The 15920-nt window shown below is 35.6% G+C and overlaps 1 protein-coding gene across 1 annotated transcript in view; it reads left to right on the forward strand.

Moving 5' to 3' along the window:
• PTPN4 (protein tyrosine phosphatase, non-receptor type 4 (megakaryocyte)) overlaps positions 1 to 15920 on the forward strand; it is a 169541-nt gene that overhangs the window by 102984 nt on the left and 50637 nt on the right. Inside the window, exons 9-11 of the mRNA XM_012644655.1 lie at positions 429 to 517; positions 10507 to 10570; positions 14174 to 14346. Of these exons, the coding sequence (XP_012500109.1) occupies positions 429 to 517; positions 10507 to 10570; positions 14174 to 14346 (326 nt within the window). The remainder of the gene's footprint in view (positions 1 to 428; positions 518 to 10506; positions 10571 to 14173; positions 14347 to 15920) is intronic.

Genomic DNA, 15920 nt, shown 5'->3' on the forward strand with positions numbered 1-15920 from the left:
ATCAAGTCCCATTTATTTGTTTTTGTTGTTGCTGTGATTTCCTTTGGGGTCTTCATAAATTCTTTGGCTAGGCCAATATCTAGAAGAGTTTTTCCAACATACCCTTCTGGAATTCTTATGGTTTCATGCCTTAAGTTTAAGTCTGTTATCCATCTTGAATTATTTTTTGTAAGTGGTAAGAGGTAAGGATCCTGTTTCAATCTTCTACATGTGGCTATCCAATTATTCCAGTGCCATTTATTGAATAGGGATTCTTTCCCCCACTGTATACAGTTGTCTGCTTTGTCAAAGATCAGATGGCAATGTGAGGATAGTTTTATATATGAGTTCTCTGTTCTAATCCATATGTCATGTGTCTATATCTCTGTTTTTGTGCCAGTACCATGCTGTTTTGGTTACTATAGACTGTTTTTTTTTTTTTTTTGAAGGATCAAAGTAACAATGAAATCACGATTGGAGTGATGTCAGGCGGAATTCTGATTTATAAAAACAGGGTACGAATGAATACTTTTCCATGGTAAGAACTTCCATTGATACTTTTGCTTTTACCACTGAATTACCAAATATAATAATTTATATTACAGGAAATAGCTGTTGAACTATTCTAATGTTGTCAGTTTACTTGTGTGATACAACTTATACTTTATCCCACTTACTTGAAACCTACCAGAAAATACTAAAATAATTTATTTCAAAATTACTTATTAGAAAATATTACTTAATTTTTCTCTTAGAGGGATTTGAAAGATGTTCGGAGCTTTCTATTCTCCTTAACGAAGGCCCGCCCTTAGGGAAAACTACTTTACCAGCACCTAAATAACATGGGTTTTATCAGAACCTAATGAAAGCAGGGATTGTCTCATATAAGGAGGGAATGACCTGAGAAGCACTGAAGGTCACTGCCAAAGGGGCACACACCACTCAACCACTGAGACCTAATTTTAGGATGAATGAATGATTCCTCCCATTCCACACCTTTCTGCCGCATCAGCAGGGCTCTTATGTAATAACGGGATCACAGCTGAAAGCTACAAGGCTCAGATTATTCAGGAGTCTATAGAGAAACCCCCAAAACGACTTGGAATATAAAAAAACAAGGATACTAGAGAAAATTGTAAGCTTTTGACACCTATAATTTATTAACAAAAAACAGGAAACATAGCCTTGTATCTTGACACATAAACATAAAACTTCACATTAAAAGCATATTTACTCTAGTTCTTTTTACCCAGTATATTATATCCAGCATTTAACAAAAAATTACAAGACATACTGAAAGTCAGAAACAGTTTGAAGAGACAAAGCAAGCATCAGAACCAGACTCAGATATGGAAGAGATTTTAGAATTATTATATCAGAAATTTTAAATAATTATAATTAACTTACTAAGGGCTCTAATCAAAATGTACAACATGCAAGAACAGATGGATAATGTAAGCAGAGAAATGGAAATCCTGTGAAAGAATCAAACAGGCATGCTAGAAATCAAAAACACTGCAAATGCCTTTGATGTTCTTATCAGTAGATTGTTACGTGAGAAAGAATCAGTGAGATTCAAGATATGTCGTCAGTAGAAACTTCACAAACTGAAAAGCAAAGAGAAAAAAAAGAAAAAACAGAATATTTAAGACTTGTAATGGGAATACCAGGAGGAGAATAAAGACAGAAATATGAACAGAAGAAATATTTGAAGAAATAGTAGCTGAAAGTTTTCCAGAATTCATAGTGACTGAATCACAGATCCGGAAAGTTGAGAACACCTAGCAGGTTAAATACCAAAAGAATCCTCACCTACACATTTTGTATTCACACTGCAGATAATCAAAGACAAAGAGAAAATCTTGAAAGAAGCAAGATATGAAAAATACTTTTTCCACAGGTGAAAAAGGATAAAAATTACATTGGATTTCTCTTCAGAAACCATGCTCACAAGAAAAGAATGGAGTAAAATATTTTAAAGTGTTGAAAGAAAAAACCCACCAACCTAGAATTCTGTATCTAGCAGAGTTATCCTTCAGAAGTGAGAAATAAATTAAGACTTTCACAGACAGACAAAAATTGAGGGAATTTGTTGCCAGTAGACCTGCCTTGTGATAAATGTTAAAAGAAGCTCTTCAGAGAAAAGGAAAACAATATTAGACAGAAATTTGGATTGACATAAAGAAAAGCAGAGAGGGAGCTTTCAGATGGTTGACTAGAGTCACTCAGCATTCACCTCCTCCACAAAGAAGGACCACAGCAATAACTAGGTAAACACATAGCAAATAGAACATGTAAGAGAAAACATTGAAATTCAGCAGGGAAGTGACAAGGAACTTCTGCAGCATGGAAAGAGAGGGAAGCAAAGCAGCTGGCTTGGCTAGGATTGGCACAGAGCCAGGAGAAACTCCCCACTGTGGGGCAAAAGGTAAATGAGAGGTCCCTGGTGGGCCACATTCCCACCTCAGATTCCTGCAGTCCTCTCCACGAGAGAGTCCCTTGCCCCCCATGGGCCCTGAGTGTAGCATAGGGAGCTTCCTGGAGTTCACACCATGGCATTATTTCAGAGAGGCAGTTCCTGCTAGTCCCTACATAGCCCCTGAGACCCAGTCAGCTCCAGCACAGTGCCATTTTGAGAGCCTAGTAGCCACCAGAATACCTCCTGCCCTGGGGCCCAACAGCCCCTGCATCTCCACATCCCTGAGACCTAGCTGTCAAACCCCAACATCCACACAGGAGCCTGCAGAGTCCTGACGTCATCTGGACTCAGTGGTGTAACAGGGTCCCCAGTACTTTAGGCTCCACAGTGTCTTTTGCCCCAGGAATGGGCAGTGCAGTGTACCAGGGAGGCTGTCCCCAGGACAAAGGGAGCCATGCACTCCCCTGAGCTTGATAGCTGCCCGCCTAAGGACATTGCCAGTAACAGCAACCCCACCCCTTCAGTGGTAGGACCTCTGTGTACCTGTACACGCTTTCAAGGGAGCCTGAGGACTTGCCTGCCATGGCCTACCTCAGGGCCTGAGGACAGACCCTCCCTACCCATAACTACTGCTGCCACCACCTAAGCATGCCATCTAGGAGCCTGGTGTTGAACTTCCCCATCCACTGCCACTGGTGCACACCATCAGGGTCATGGGGATGGAACTGGCCCACCAGCTGCTGCCAGTGCCCACACACATCATTTAGGAGCTTGGGGATTGACCCACTCTGCCTCCAGCTGCCACTTTTTTGTATGATGTCAGATGGTCGAGGGATTGGACCCCCCTGCCTGCAGCCACTGGCCCATGCATATGCCTTTCAGGGACCTAAGGATGGGCCCACCTTGCCCCCCGTGGGCACCTCCCAGGGTCCCAGAGACCAGCCCGGCCAGCCTGCCTCCACCACTGCCAGCACTCACCCATGTGAGTGCTCACCCAGGGCCCCAAGGGTTCACCCACTGTGGCTACTGCCACTGCTGATGCCACCACACATGTCACCCAAGGTCTGGCATACCTGGCCTGCCATTACCTTGTCTGGTGCCCAAGGACTGGCCCACCTGGTATCCCCAACCCCAGCAAATACTCACCACAACCCCCATTAACAACCACAGCCTAAGCCATGGAGGAAGTCCCAGATACCACTGACACTGATTACAGCTGAAGAAATCACATGAAGACTACACTACTGCACCCACCCAGAATCAAAGCCAAAGCACATTATCCAATACTATAGATACATCTACAGGAAAAAGGCTTTCCCTGTGAAAGCCATTCCATAAAATTGGAAGAAGCGCCTGTTACACCAGATGTGCAGGTATCATCATAAGGATATAAGAAATATGAGAACACAAGAAAACATGACACCTCTAAAAGAACACAATAATTCATTAGTAACAGATCCCAAAGAAAAAGAAATCTATGAAATGCCTGAAAAAGAATTTAAAATAATGATACAAAAGAAACTCAGTGAGATACAAGAGAATGCAAATAGAAAACCTTCTGGAAAGGACTTACTGTTCTAGATGCCATCAAGAACATTCATGATTCACAGGAGGAGGGCAAAATAGCAACATTAACAGAAAGAAGTTGATTCTGACCCTCATGGATGACTTTGAGGGGTTCAAGACTTCAGTGGAGGAAGTAACTGCAGCTGGGGTGGAAATAGCAAGAGAACTAGAATTAGAAGCAGAGCCTGAAGATGTGACTGAATCGCTGCAATGTCCTGATAAAACATGAACAGGTGAGGGGTTGCTTCTTAGGGATAAATAAATAAAGTGGTTTCTTGAGATAGAATCTACTGGTGAAGATGCTGTGAATATTGTGCAAATGAAAACAAAAGATTTAAAATATTACATAAACTTAGTTGATAAAGCAGTAGCAGAGTTGGAGAAGATTGACTCCAATTTTGAAAAAAGTTCTGTGGGTAAAATCTCATGCTACAGAGAAATCTCATGTGACAAGAAGAGTTAGTCAATATTACAGACTTAGTTGTCTTATTTTAAGAAATTGCCACAGCTGCCCCAGTCGTCAGCAACCACTACCTCGATCAGTCAGTAACCATCAACATCAAGGTAAGACCTTCTACCAGCAAAAACATTTCAACTCACTGAAGGCTTAGATAATCTTTAGAATTTTTTAGCAATAAAATATTTTTTAATTAAGGTATGTACATTGTTTTTATAGACATAAGTCTATTGTATACTTACTAGACTACAGTGTAGTGTAAACATAACTTTTATATGCGCTAGAAACAAAGAATTTCATGTGACTTGGATTATTACAATATTCGCTTTGTTGCGAATATTGAATAGTCTGGAACTGAACCCTCAATATCGCACCTACGTTAGGAATGAAAGGGGATGTCACTACAGATCCTGTGGACGTTAAAAACATAGTAAAATAATATTATGAACAGATTCAAATATATGAGTATCATGTAATAAATTTCACAACATAAATGTACAAATTCCTTGAAAGACACAAATAAACAAAAGTGACTTAGAAAAAATAGAAAACTTGAACAGTCTTGTATCAGCTTAAAGAAATTGGATTTGTAATTAACCTTTTGATTATTAGAATTCCAGGCCCAGATTGTGAATTCTATCAAACAATTAAAGTAGAAGTAATACCAATCCTCCATAAGCTCTTTTAGAAAATAATAAAAAGAAGAAGAAACATGTTTTAACTAGTAATTATCCTGATTCTAAAACCAGGCTAATACCTTACAAGAACAAGATAACTGCAGGGGCTAGGCGCAATGGCTCATGCCTGTAATCCTAGCACTCTGAGAGGCCAAGGCAGGAGGATCACTTGAAGTCCAGAGTTCAAGACCAGCCTGAGCAAGAGCGAGACCCCATCTCTACTAAAAATAGAAAAATTAACCAGGTATCGTGGTGTACGCCTGTAGTCCCAGATATTCAGGAGGCTGAGGCAGGAGGATCTCCTGAGCCCAGGAGTTTGAGATTGCTGTGAGCTAGGCTGTCACCAGGGCACTCTAGCCCAGGCAACAGAGTGAGACTGTATCTCAAAAAAAAAAAAAAAGAAGAGAACTGCAGTTACTCATGAACGTAGATGCAAGAACCATTAACAAAACTTGAGCAAATTGATTCAGCAATATATAAAAATGACAATCCATCATGTTCAAATGGAGGTTATTTTAGGAATATAAGGTTGCTTTAACATCAGAAAGTCAGTGTATTTAACTAACCTTATTACAATAATGTATAAAAACCGTATGATCCGTAGATGGAGAAAAAGGATTTGACAGCATTGAACATCTGTTGATGATAAAAAATAAAAACTTAGCTAACTGTAAATAAAAAGGTACTTTCCCATCTTTATTAAGGACATCTATAGAAAATCTACTGCTAATGTTATACAAAATGGTGAAAGTCTCAGTGCTTTTTATGTAAGATGAGGAACACATATGTTTGATATTACTACTTCAGCTTTGTACACTGGGTTCTAACCAATGTTTTAAGCCAAGAAAAATAAATAATAAGAGGCAAACAGATTGGAAAGAAAAAGGTAAAACTGCTTTATTTGTAGATAAGAGTACTTATGTAGATTGACTGAAAATAAAGGGATGAAAAAGATGAACCATGCAAGTAGTAAACATAAGAAGTCTAGAAGGGGGGCCAAGCACAGTGGCTTACACCTGTACTCCTAGCACTTTGGGAGGTGAAGCCGGGAGGATTGCTTGAGGCCAGGAAGGAGTTCAAGACCAGCTTGAGCAACATAGCAAGACCCTGTCTCTACAAAAAATTTAAAAATTACTTGGGTGCAGTGGCATGTGCCTGTAGTCCCAGCTGCTTGGGAGGCTGAGGCAGGAGTTTCACATGAGCCCAGGAATTTGAGGTTACAGCGAGCTATGATGACACCACTGCACTCTACCTGGGGTGACAGAGCAAGACCCTGTCTCATAGAAAAAAAAAAAAAGAATAGAATGACTACTTATTATGCACAATGGTCCAACCAGTTTGGAAAATTATTTTATAGTTTCTTACCAAGTTAAACATATGTCTGCCATATAATCTAGCCATTCCACTCCTCATATTTAACCAAGAGAAACTAAAGCAAATGTCTGTACAAAGACTTGCACACAAATGTTCATTGTGGCTTTATTTGTAATAGCCAGAAACTAGAAACAACTTAAATGTTCATTGTGAAGTGATGGATATATACATCCATATTGTGATATATCCCTGAAATGGAATGCTCCTCAGCAAGAAAAAGAATTACTGAAAAACACAGCAATGCAGATGAATCTCTAAATAATTAAGCTGAGTGAAAGAAGACTGATGAAGAAGAATACTATATGGTTTCATTTATATAAATTCTAGAAAATACAAACTTTGGTGACAGAAAGTTGATCGGGGGTTACCTGGATGGGGGAGAGTTAGTATGTTGGGGTTCTAGAGGAGGATTGCAATGTGATAGGAGGAATCTTTGGGGGTGATAATAATTGTGTTCCACTATCTTGATTGTGATGATGGTTTTATGAGTATATACATATGCTAGGCTTATCAAATTATATGCAGTAAATGTACAATTTGTTGCATGTCAATTATGCATAATAAAATGGTTAAAATAAATGGGAAAAATAAACACTCAAAACCATGTGAAAGATAGGCATTAAAGCATAGAAAATGATTATATGATTATATAATTGCCATTCCAGTAGAAACACAGAACAAATAGCAAAAAACTGGACAAATAGCAAAAAAATACTATGGTAGAGATAAATTCAAATATGTCAGTTATTTCTAAAGCTGTAACTGTGTTGAATGTTTAAATCGAAAGTCACAAATTATCAATCTGGATCTTTAAACAACTTTATTGATATAATTTATATACTATAAATATGCCTATTGAAGTGTACAATTTAATGGATTTTGTATATTTGCAGAGTGCAACATCACCATAAATATAATTGTGAATCATTTTCATTATCCCCAAAAGATACCTTGTAACGATTAGGAGTCATTCCGTATCCCCTTCTCTGCCTCCCACCCACCTTCAATCCTAGGGAATCACTAATCATTTTCTTTCTCTATAGATTTGCCTACCCTGACTATTCCATTAAATGAGTTCATATACTATGTGATCTTTTGTGATTGATTTCTTTCATTTAACATAATGTTTTTGAGGTTCATGCTGTAGCCTGTATAAGTTTTGCATTCCTTTTTATTGCTGAATAATATTTCCTTCTGTGATTATTCCACATTATGTTTATCAGTTCATCAGTTTTTTCCATTTTTTTTTTTGAGGTAGGGTCTCACTCTCTTGCTTGGGCTAGAGTGCCGTGGTGTCAGCCTAGCTCACAGCAACCTCAAACTCCTGGGCTCAAGCGATCCTCCTGCCTCAGCCTCCCGAGTAGCTGGGACTACAGGCATGCGCCACCGCGCCCGGCCAATTTTTTCCATTTTTTTGCCATTAAGAATAATGCTGGCCGGGCGCGGTGGCTCACGCCTGTAATCCTAGCACTCTGGGAGGCCGAGGCGGGAGGATCGCTTGAGCTCAGGAGTTGGAGACCAGCCTGAGCAAGAGCGAGACTCCGTCTCTACTAAAAATAGAACGAAATGACGTGGATAACTAAAAATATATACATAAAAAAAAAAATTAGCCAGGCATGGTGGCGCATGCCTGTAGTCCCAGCTACTCGGGAGGCTGAGGCAGGAGGATCGCTTGAGCCCAGGAGTTTGAGGTTGCTGTGAGCTAGGCTGACGCCACGGCACTCTAGCCCAAGCAAGAGAGTGAGACTCTGTCTCAAAAAAAAAAAAAAAGAATAATGCTGCTGTGAGCATTCATGTACAACATTTTGTGTGGGCAAATGTTTTCATTTCTCTTGAGTATGTACTTAGCATGGAATTGCTGGATTTGGTAAAACTTTTTCAAACTGTTTACATCATTTTACATTCCCACCAACAGTGTATGCAGGCTCAATTTTTCCGCATTCTCACCAGCACTTGTTATCTTTATTTGTGATTATAGCCATTCTGGTGGGCATAAAGTAGTATTTTTTTTTTTGAGACAGAATCTCTTTTGCCCGGGCTAGAGTGAGTGCCATGGTATCAGCCTAGCTCACAGCAACCTCAAACTCCTGGGCTCAAGTGATCCTTCTGCCTCAGCCTCCCGAGTAGCTGGGACTACAGGCATGCGCCACCATGCCCGGCTAATTTTTTCTATATATTTTTAGTTGGCCAATTAATTTCTTTCTAATTTTAGTAGAGGCGGGGTCTCGCTCTTGCTCAGGCTAGTTTCAAACTCCTGAGCTCAAACAATCCGCCCGCCTCGGCCTCCCAGAGAGCTAAGATTACAGGCGTGAGCCACCGCGCCCAGCCGTAAAGTAGTATTTCATTGTAGTTTTTATTTGCATTTCCTTAATGGCTAATGATGTTTGGCATCTTTTCATGTGCTTATTGATCTTTCATTTATCTTTTCTGGATTATTCAAACTGGTTAAAAATCAATCTATATACTACTTATAAGAAACATACCTAAAATATAAAGAAACAGAATGGTTTAAAGTAAAAGCATTGAAAAAGATAAACCAGGGATGTAGAAACCAAAAGAAAACTTATAGCTATATTATTACTGTACAAAATCGATATTATTTCAAAGATTTTTATTCATACTTTAAAATTTTCCTGAAAAAAAACTTTTATAGCTATAAGCACAGAATAAAAATTATGCAGAATATATTTATAAGAAAATATTAATACAAGCCTCACAAAATAGACTTTATGTTAAAGGGAGCATCCAGTGTAAGGATTTTTATTTTATTTTTATTATTGATACTTTTCTGAGATTTTGTTTTATTTATTTTTATTTATATTTATTATATTTATTTTATTTTTATTATATTTTATTTTATTTTTGTTTGCTATTGATGCTTTTCTGAGATTTTTGAAATTAAGGTGATTTGAATCTGACTTAGGTTTTCTTTCTCTTGATCATTTTGGAATTACTAGTTTTTTGTTTTTATTTGTTGCTAGTTTGATGGTGCTTAATGGAAATAATTTATAACTTCTAAAATATATGTATGTTTTCACAAGATTTTTTGAATTGAGGCACACTGCTTCCTTTTTTCCATAAGTGCAGTCCATGTTTTACCCAGTCAGTTTTTTACTTTCTGAAAATAATGCCCTCTGTCTTATGACAGAACAATTTCCCCATGTTGTCATATCTCTGTCCAGTGAAAGCTCAGGATCCAAAAATAAAATAAAATTTTTCAAACCAAAAACCTAAACATATCTCTTCTCCCCTCTCTAAACATGCATGCTTGAAACTGACTCATACATTTGCCTCAAGTGTTTGGGGTGTGAAAAGTTGATTATTTGGGAATGCTGAGAGCTTCTTGGATGGATAGGGCCATGAGTCATGACGATCCAAACTTAGAGTTACTTGGAAAATTGGAACAGGATTCCAAAGCAACTTTTGCTAAGTAAGATCAAATCTCTGGCCCCATGATCCTTAAATCTTAAAGTTAAAAAAAGATCTGAGTGTTACTTATTATGCGGTTATAATGAAGCAAATCAATTTGGCTCATATTGATTATACTAATGAAGCTTTGAGAACTATGCATCATATGGGTTGCATGTAAGAAGGAAGACAATATAGAAAGATAAAATTTTAAATATTATGCCTTTAAAAATTAAAGTGTTTTTAGGGTCATTGCATAAAACCATGAAATCATACATTTTTCAAACATTGCTTATAGTTTTAAAGAATGAACAACTACGTTAATAATATTACTTGAAATTTTCATTTGTGACGTGTTTTTATTTCTATAGATACAAAATTGGGAAATATATAGTTCACAATAGATATTCTGAAAAAATTTTTCTCAGTTGAACACAGATTCTAATTGCTTTTCCATGAAGCACCAAAACTTTAGATTCTCTATATACTATGTGCACATATATATGATAAAATGTTTAGATGTTAGTAAATATACACTTAAAAGATTATTTTATCGTTTTTTCTTTGTTAATATTTTAATCTTTATTCAATACTTCACGTACTCCAATTTATTTTCTTTTGTCCAGGTTGAAGATTGTAAAAATTTCTTTTAAGTGCAAACAGTTCTTTATTCAACTTAGAAAAGAATTGGTGAGTATTGATCTGATAATTATTGATATAAATGAATTCTTTTAAGATTATCATTCATGACAGAATTTTTCTATTAGGCCAATTCAAAGTGCAGTTAATACTGTTAGTTAATACTGCCTACTGAGGTAATGAATATATTTTTTATGATAAAGGGTATTTGTTTCTGCACTGTGTCTGTGGTTCTGATATAAAGTTCCCTAGACTTCCCTTCGCTCTCTCTTGAACTTAGAAACTGATTTTTCACATATGATGATCATTGTCAGTCTTCAGGGTCCATTCATGAGGGCAGTAGCTAAGCATATATTTTTTTTTTTGTACTAAATCTACATCTTCATATATAAGCTCATTTCATTTTAAGGGAGCTGAGTGTTTAGTTTCTAGTTCATGAATTTATAACACATTTCCTCCCTGTGTTTGAATGGTAGTGGCCTTTTTATATATTAAGTACAACAAAATGAGTTGTCATGAAAAATACAGTGTTGTAAACAGTTTCATCTTGTAATGATTGATGTTATCAGTTTCATCAAATTAACCTTTTCCTTTGATGTACACTGTTTCTTAGAAATCTGAAAAATCTTGGCAAATTAATGTGGGTTTCAAGATTGTATGTGTTTATGTGTATAAAATGTATTTGAAACTTTAACAATGTGTTTGAATCAGCTTCATTGAATCAGGATATTGATTTACTAAGTGACTATGGTTTGTCATTTATGTTCTCAAAATATGGAAGTTTTTTTCTTTCAAGATAATTTTTATTGAAAAAGTATACAGATTTTAAGTATACAACCTGATAAAGTGAACATACCTATATCAGCACCTCCCAGATTAATATATAGAACATTACTAGCACCACAGAAGCTGGTAATGTTACTGATGGAGCTCATGTCCACTTCCAGTCATTAACACTCCCAAAAGGTAAACATTACTCTCCTTTGTATTACCATGGGTTTGTTTATTTTTGAACTTTAAAAAATGAAATCATACAGTATGTTCTCTTTTCTGTCTTCTTTCCCTTAACATTTTTTGTGAAATTCATCCATGTTGTTGCACATATTAGTTTGCTCTATTTATGTATTGTATTCACTGAATGAATATGCCATAAATTATTCATTCTTCTGTTAGTGGACAGTTTTTTCATTTCCAGATTAGGGATATTATGACTAATGCTGCTAATGAACATTCTTGTTCATGTTTCAATAAACGTTCAGAGATTTAAAATATATCTCATTATCTAGAAACTAGAGAACAAATATTGTACTTTAATTATAGATGGCACTATAGAAGTCAACTTTTCTAATTTGCTTCCTATTATATAGTACTAGTGTTGTAATAATAATGTTACAATACCTAACATTTATTGAAAATTTACTGTGTACCTGGTAATATACCAACCATTTTCATACCATTTAATCCTCACAGTCATTTTCTGAGGTAGTGTACCAGTTAAGAATGTGTTTAATCATAAGTAACAATAGGAACAAAATTCAACTAACAGTTGATTAAAGGCAGTATACAGGGATCTTTTTGTGGTTCACAAGCGTGATGATTGGATTTTCATGCCATCGTGTGAAATGTGGCTCCCTCAAACCTTGTTATGACATTGGTACATACTCTGCAGAAGGTGGCTATGTTAATGTTTCTCAAATATCTCTTTGTTTTTAAATACCCAAACTTCATAGCATGTACTTCTCTCTCGATACAACATTTTGTGTCCTTTGTTTACAAACTGTGTGGGAAAATTATTTTGTTACATTCCACATATAATTGGTAGAATGTCAAAATCACATACAGACTTATTGAAAAGTATACCAGGTGTCAAAAAAGGAGAAACATATATGCATCTTAGATGTTGCTGACACTGAGAAGCGTTATTGCGTTATACTGACTATGAGACATTTTTGCCATTTTGGATAATGTATTTGGTATAACATGTAAACCATATGTGTTAGTGCAAATAAAAATCATAATTAAGAATTTCTGGTAAACAGGGAATGATGTTTTAAGCATATTACTTTCAAACATGATAGCTTATTACTTATACCTTGGCATTTTACTGTGGTTTAGTCATGGAAAATATCTTTATAACCTTTTGATGAGCAAAGATTTCTTTAACAGGACATAGCAGGAAACCTTAACTTTAAAGATTGACTATTTGGACTACATTAAAATTAATGCGTCTTCATCAAAAGTCATCATTATCATTAAGAGTGTAAAATAGCACAGAACATGTAATGTTAATATACACACATACAAGTCCTTGGTTGTTTATGTGACCCAATAGAAAAATATGCTAGTGACTTGAACAGATAATTCATAAATGAGGATATCTGCATGGCCATTAACACAAAAAGATTAATGATAACATGAACCTCATTAGTTAATGATAATATGAACCCCATTAGTTATCAAGGAGATTCAGATTATAACCTGAATGTGCCACTTCTACATACCCACCAGAACAGCTAAGTGAACAAAACTGATGATTCAGTAGTTGGTGAGTATGTGGAATATACACTGCTAGTGGGAAGGCGTGTATATCGATCTAACCATTTTGGAAAACTGCTGGGCATTATCTGTTAAGCTGAGCCTGTGCACACACATCTTGTGATCCAACAACAGAAATGTGCATATATGTGTACCAGACAACATACAGGAATATACATAGCAGCATTATTCTTACATCCCCAAACTAGAAACATCAAATGTCTATCAATAGCAAAGTTGATAAACTGTGGTACATTCATTACAATAGAATACTATGAAAATGAGTGAATTACTGCTTCACAACTATATGGATGTATATCAGAAACATAAAGTCGAACAAAAGAAACTAGAACTAAAGACAAGCATGACTAGTCTATGGGTAATAATGTCAGAAGAGTGATTACCTTTGGGATGGTAATCTGGTAGAAAGAGGAGACAAAGGATACTTCTGAAGTGGTAGTAATGATCTTGATATGGGTAGAAGTTAAATGGTTGTATTCATTATGTGAAAACCAAAGCTGTACACTTATGGGATGTGTGCTTTGCAATGATGTGTATATGGTTTACTTTAATGAAATTATTTAGTAATTTATGCTGAACTTTCAAGAAAATTAAAGAATTATATTCTTGTGCTGATTATTGAAAAATTTGAATTCCGTGATAGTGTTCAGAGCTGCTAAATATTCTTATTTCCTTAATTACAGTGTGGACAGATTTATAAAATTAGGACCATTGTTAAAAGTTTAATGTTTAATTTATGGCTTAGAATTATATTTTGAAACAGAATCACAGCAATAAATATTGAAAACAGATATGTAGGAAATTTTTTAACATATTTCTAACTGCGATCTAAGCTAAAAGTTTCTTGGAGTTGTAATATTACTGAATGAGGTCCACATTTTATGAGCCTTTCCATTTACTTTATTGCCTTTTTATTGGATAAGCAAAGGAGATCCTAGAGGGATTAGTGTTTGCAAGGTTAGAATAATTTATCTGTCAAAAGTAAATTAAATGTCAAACCAGTAAAGATGATACTGTTTTTTAAAAAAAGATAAATTAAGTGGAGCATTAGATCCTGACATTTTCCTGGTATTCTCTGCATTTTGTCATTTATTACAGCATGAATCTAGAGAAACATTATTGGGATTTAATATGGTGAATTACAGAGCATGTAAAAATTTGTGGAAAGCTTGTGTAGAACATCACACATTCTTCCGTTTGGACAGACCACTTCCACCTCAAAAGAATTTTTTTGCACATTATTTTACATTAGGTTCAAAATTCCGGTACTGGTAAGTATTGCTTCTGTATTAAGGCTTTATTTTTGGATTTTTTTTCCTTCCTTTAAAATAAAGGTCTCGTTTTTGGAACCATAGAATCTTTGTTACTCATACATACCTACTGAGTCAAGATCTCTATGGAGTACAGCCTCTCTATATCTATATCAGTAAAAGGTTCTGTAAGTTCTCGTGATATACACCAGGCTTGAGAAACTCATTCCATTGACTATATTCCAGGTCATTATGTTCTAAAGTAAAATTAGCCACGTTTATTTACAGTCTAGACAGATGTTATAATTTCCATTGTTTCTTTGTTAAATATATACATGAAAACTTTTCCTTGTTCTAAGCCACATTTATTTTATTTGTAAAAACCAAGATATCTTCTGTATGAATAAAGAATTACTTTTGTTTTTTAATCTAGAATTTAGCGTATTTTTGAATTATCAAACCCTTTATTATAAAGAGTCAAAACAACCACTAAGCAAAATCAGATTGTCATTGAACAATAACCCCAGGTTCCTTTTCCTAAAATTGTCTTGTTCTTGATAGCTTTTATTTTTTCCTGAAGGCAACAATCTTTGGGGGATAAATAAATTTGAAGAAGCTCTGATTAGTTTTACCTATGGAATTCTTAAAAGACCCATGAAAGCTAGTTTCTAAGTGGAACCTGGTAAGAATCATATAGAAAAGTTATTTGTGATCTTTTAGTAAAACAAATGTTATTCATTTTTGTTTGTTTCTGCTTCACAAAATAAGATTTTTCCATCTTCAATAAATAAAACCTTTGGCCATCATGTGTTAGATTAATTCATGTTATAAGTTCATCAGAAAAATGTTTAGCTGTGGCCCAAAAGAGATTTATATTATAAATCTAAACATTTATAAATATTCTTTGTAATCTCTGTAAAAATAACTGTAAGATTAGTACGGGATATATTATTAAAAATACATGGCCCCCAACCCCAGGAAAAATTAGTAAAAGTAGCCCAGAAGTTCAGTAACAACAATTAAACAGAATTAGGAAATTTTTAACCAAAAAAAACACAGCAGACTCCTAAGTGATTTGATGTCCTATTTAACTCCTTTTTCACCTTCCTAAAAGCAATATTGAGAAAAGTAAGGTGATAATACTTGCAAATTTTGAGGTAAATAAACTGAGGGAGAGAGTACCAGATCAATGATGAAAACCAAAAAAAAAAAAAAGGCAAAGAACCTTACCTACTGGTACGAAATCTCAACAGAGAGAGAAGAAATCTCCAAGGCTTTATTGTGAAATGAGAACAGTACAAACCCTAAGGGTATTCCCTTAATGAATTTAATTCCTAAGTGACCACTGAGGTAATTATACAAGGACTACCCCTGCCCTAGTAGAACTCTTCCTTCTCCCCTCTGTCCTTGCAAACACACACCATTTTACTTAGTTACAACAAAATTATTAGACTGCAGTTACCAGCCTTCAACTATGATTCAAACAAGTCTCAAAAGTTACCCAAACCATACCACAGCAAGCAGAAAATCTAGACATGATGATTACAAATACAAAAGATATTTGAAAAAACCAGTTTGGGAGAAAATCATCACTG

The sequence above is a fragment of the Propithecus coquereli genome, unplaced genomic scaffold (genome assembly GCF_000956105.1).
Source record: "Propithecus coquereli isolate 6110/MARCELLA unplaced genomic scaffold, Pcoq_1.0 Scaffold217, whole genome shotgun sequence".
NCBI classification, from domain to species: domain Eukaryota; kingdom Metazoa; phylum Chordata; class Mammalia; order Primates; family Indriidae; genus Propithecus; species Propithecus coquereli.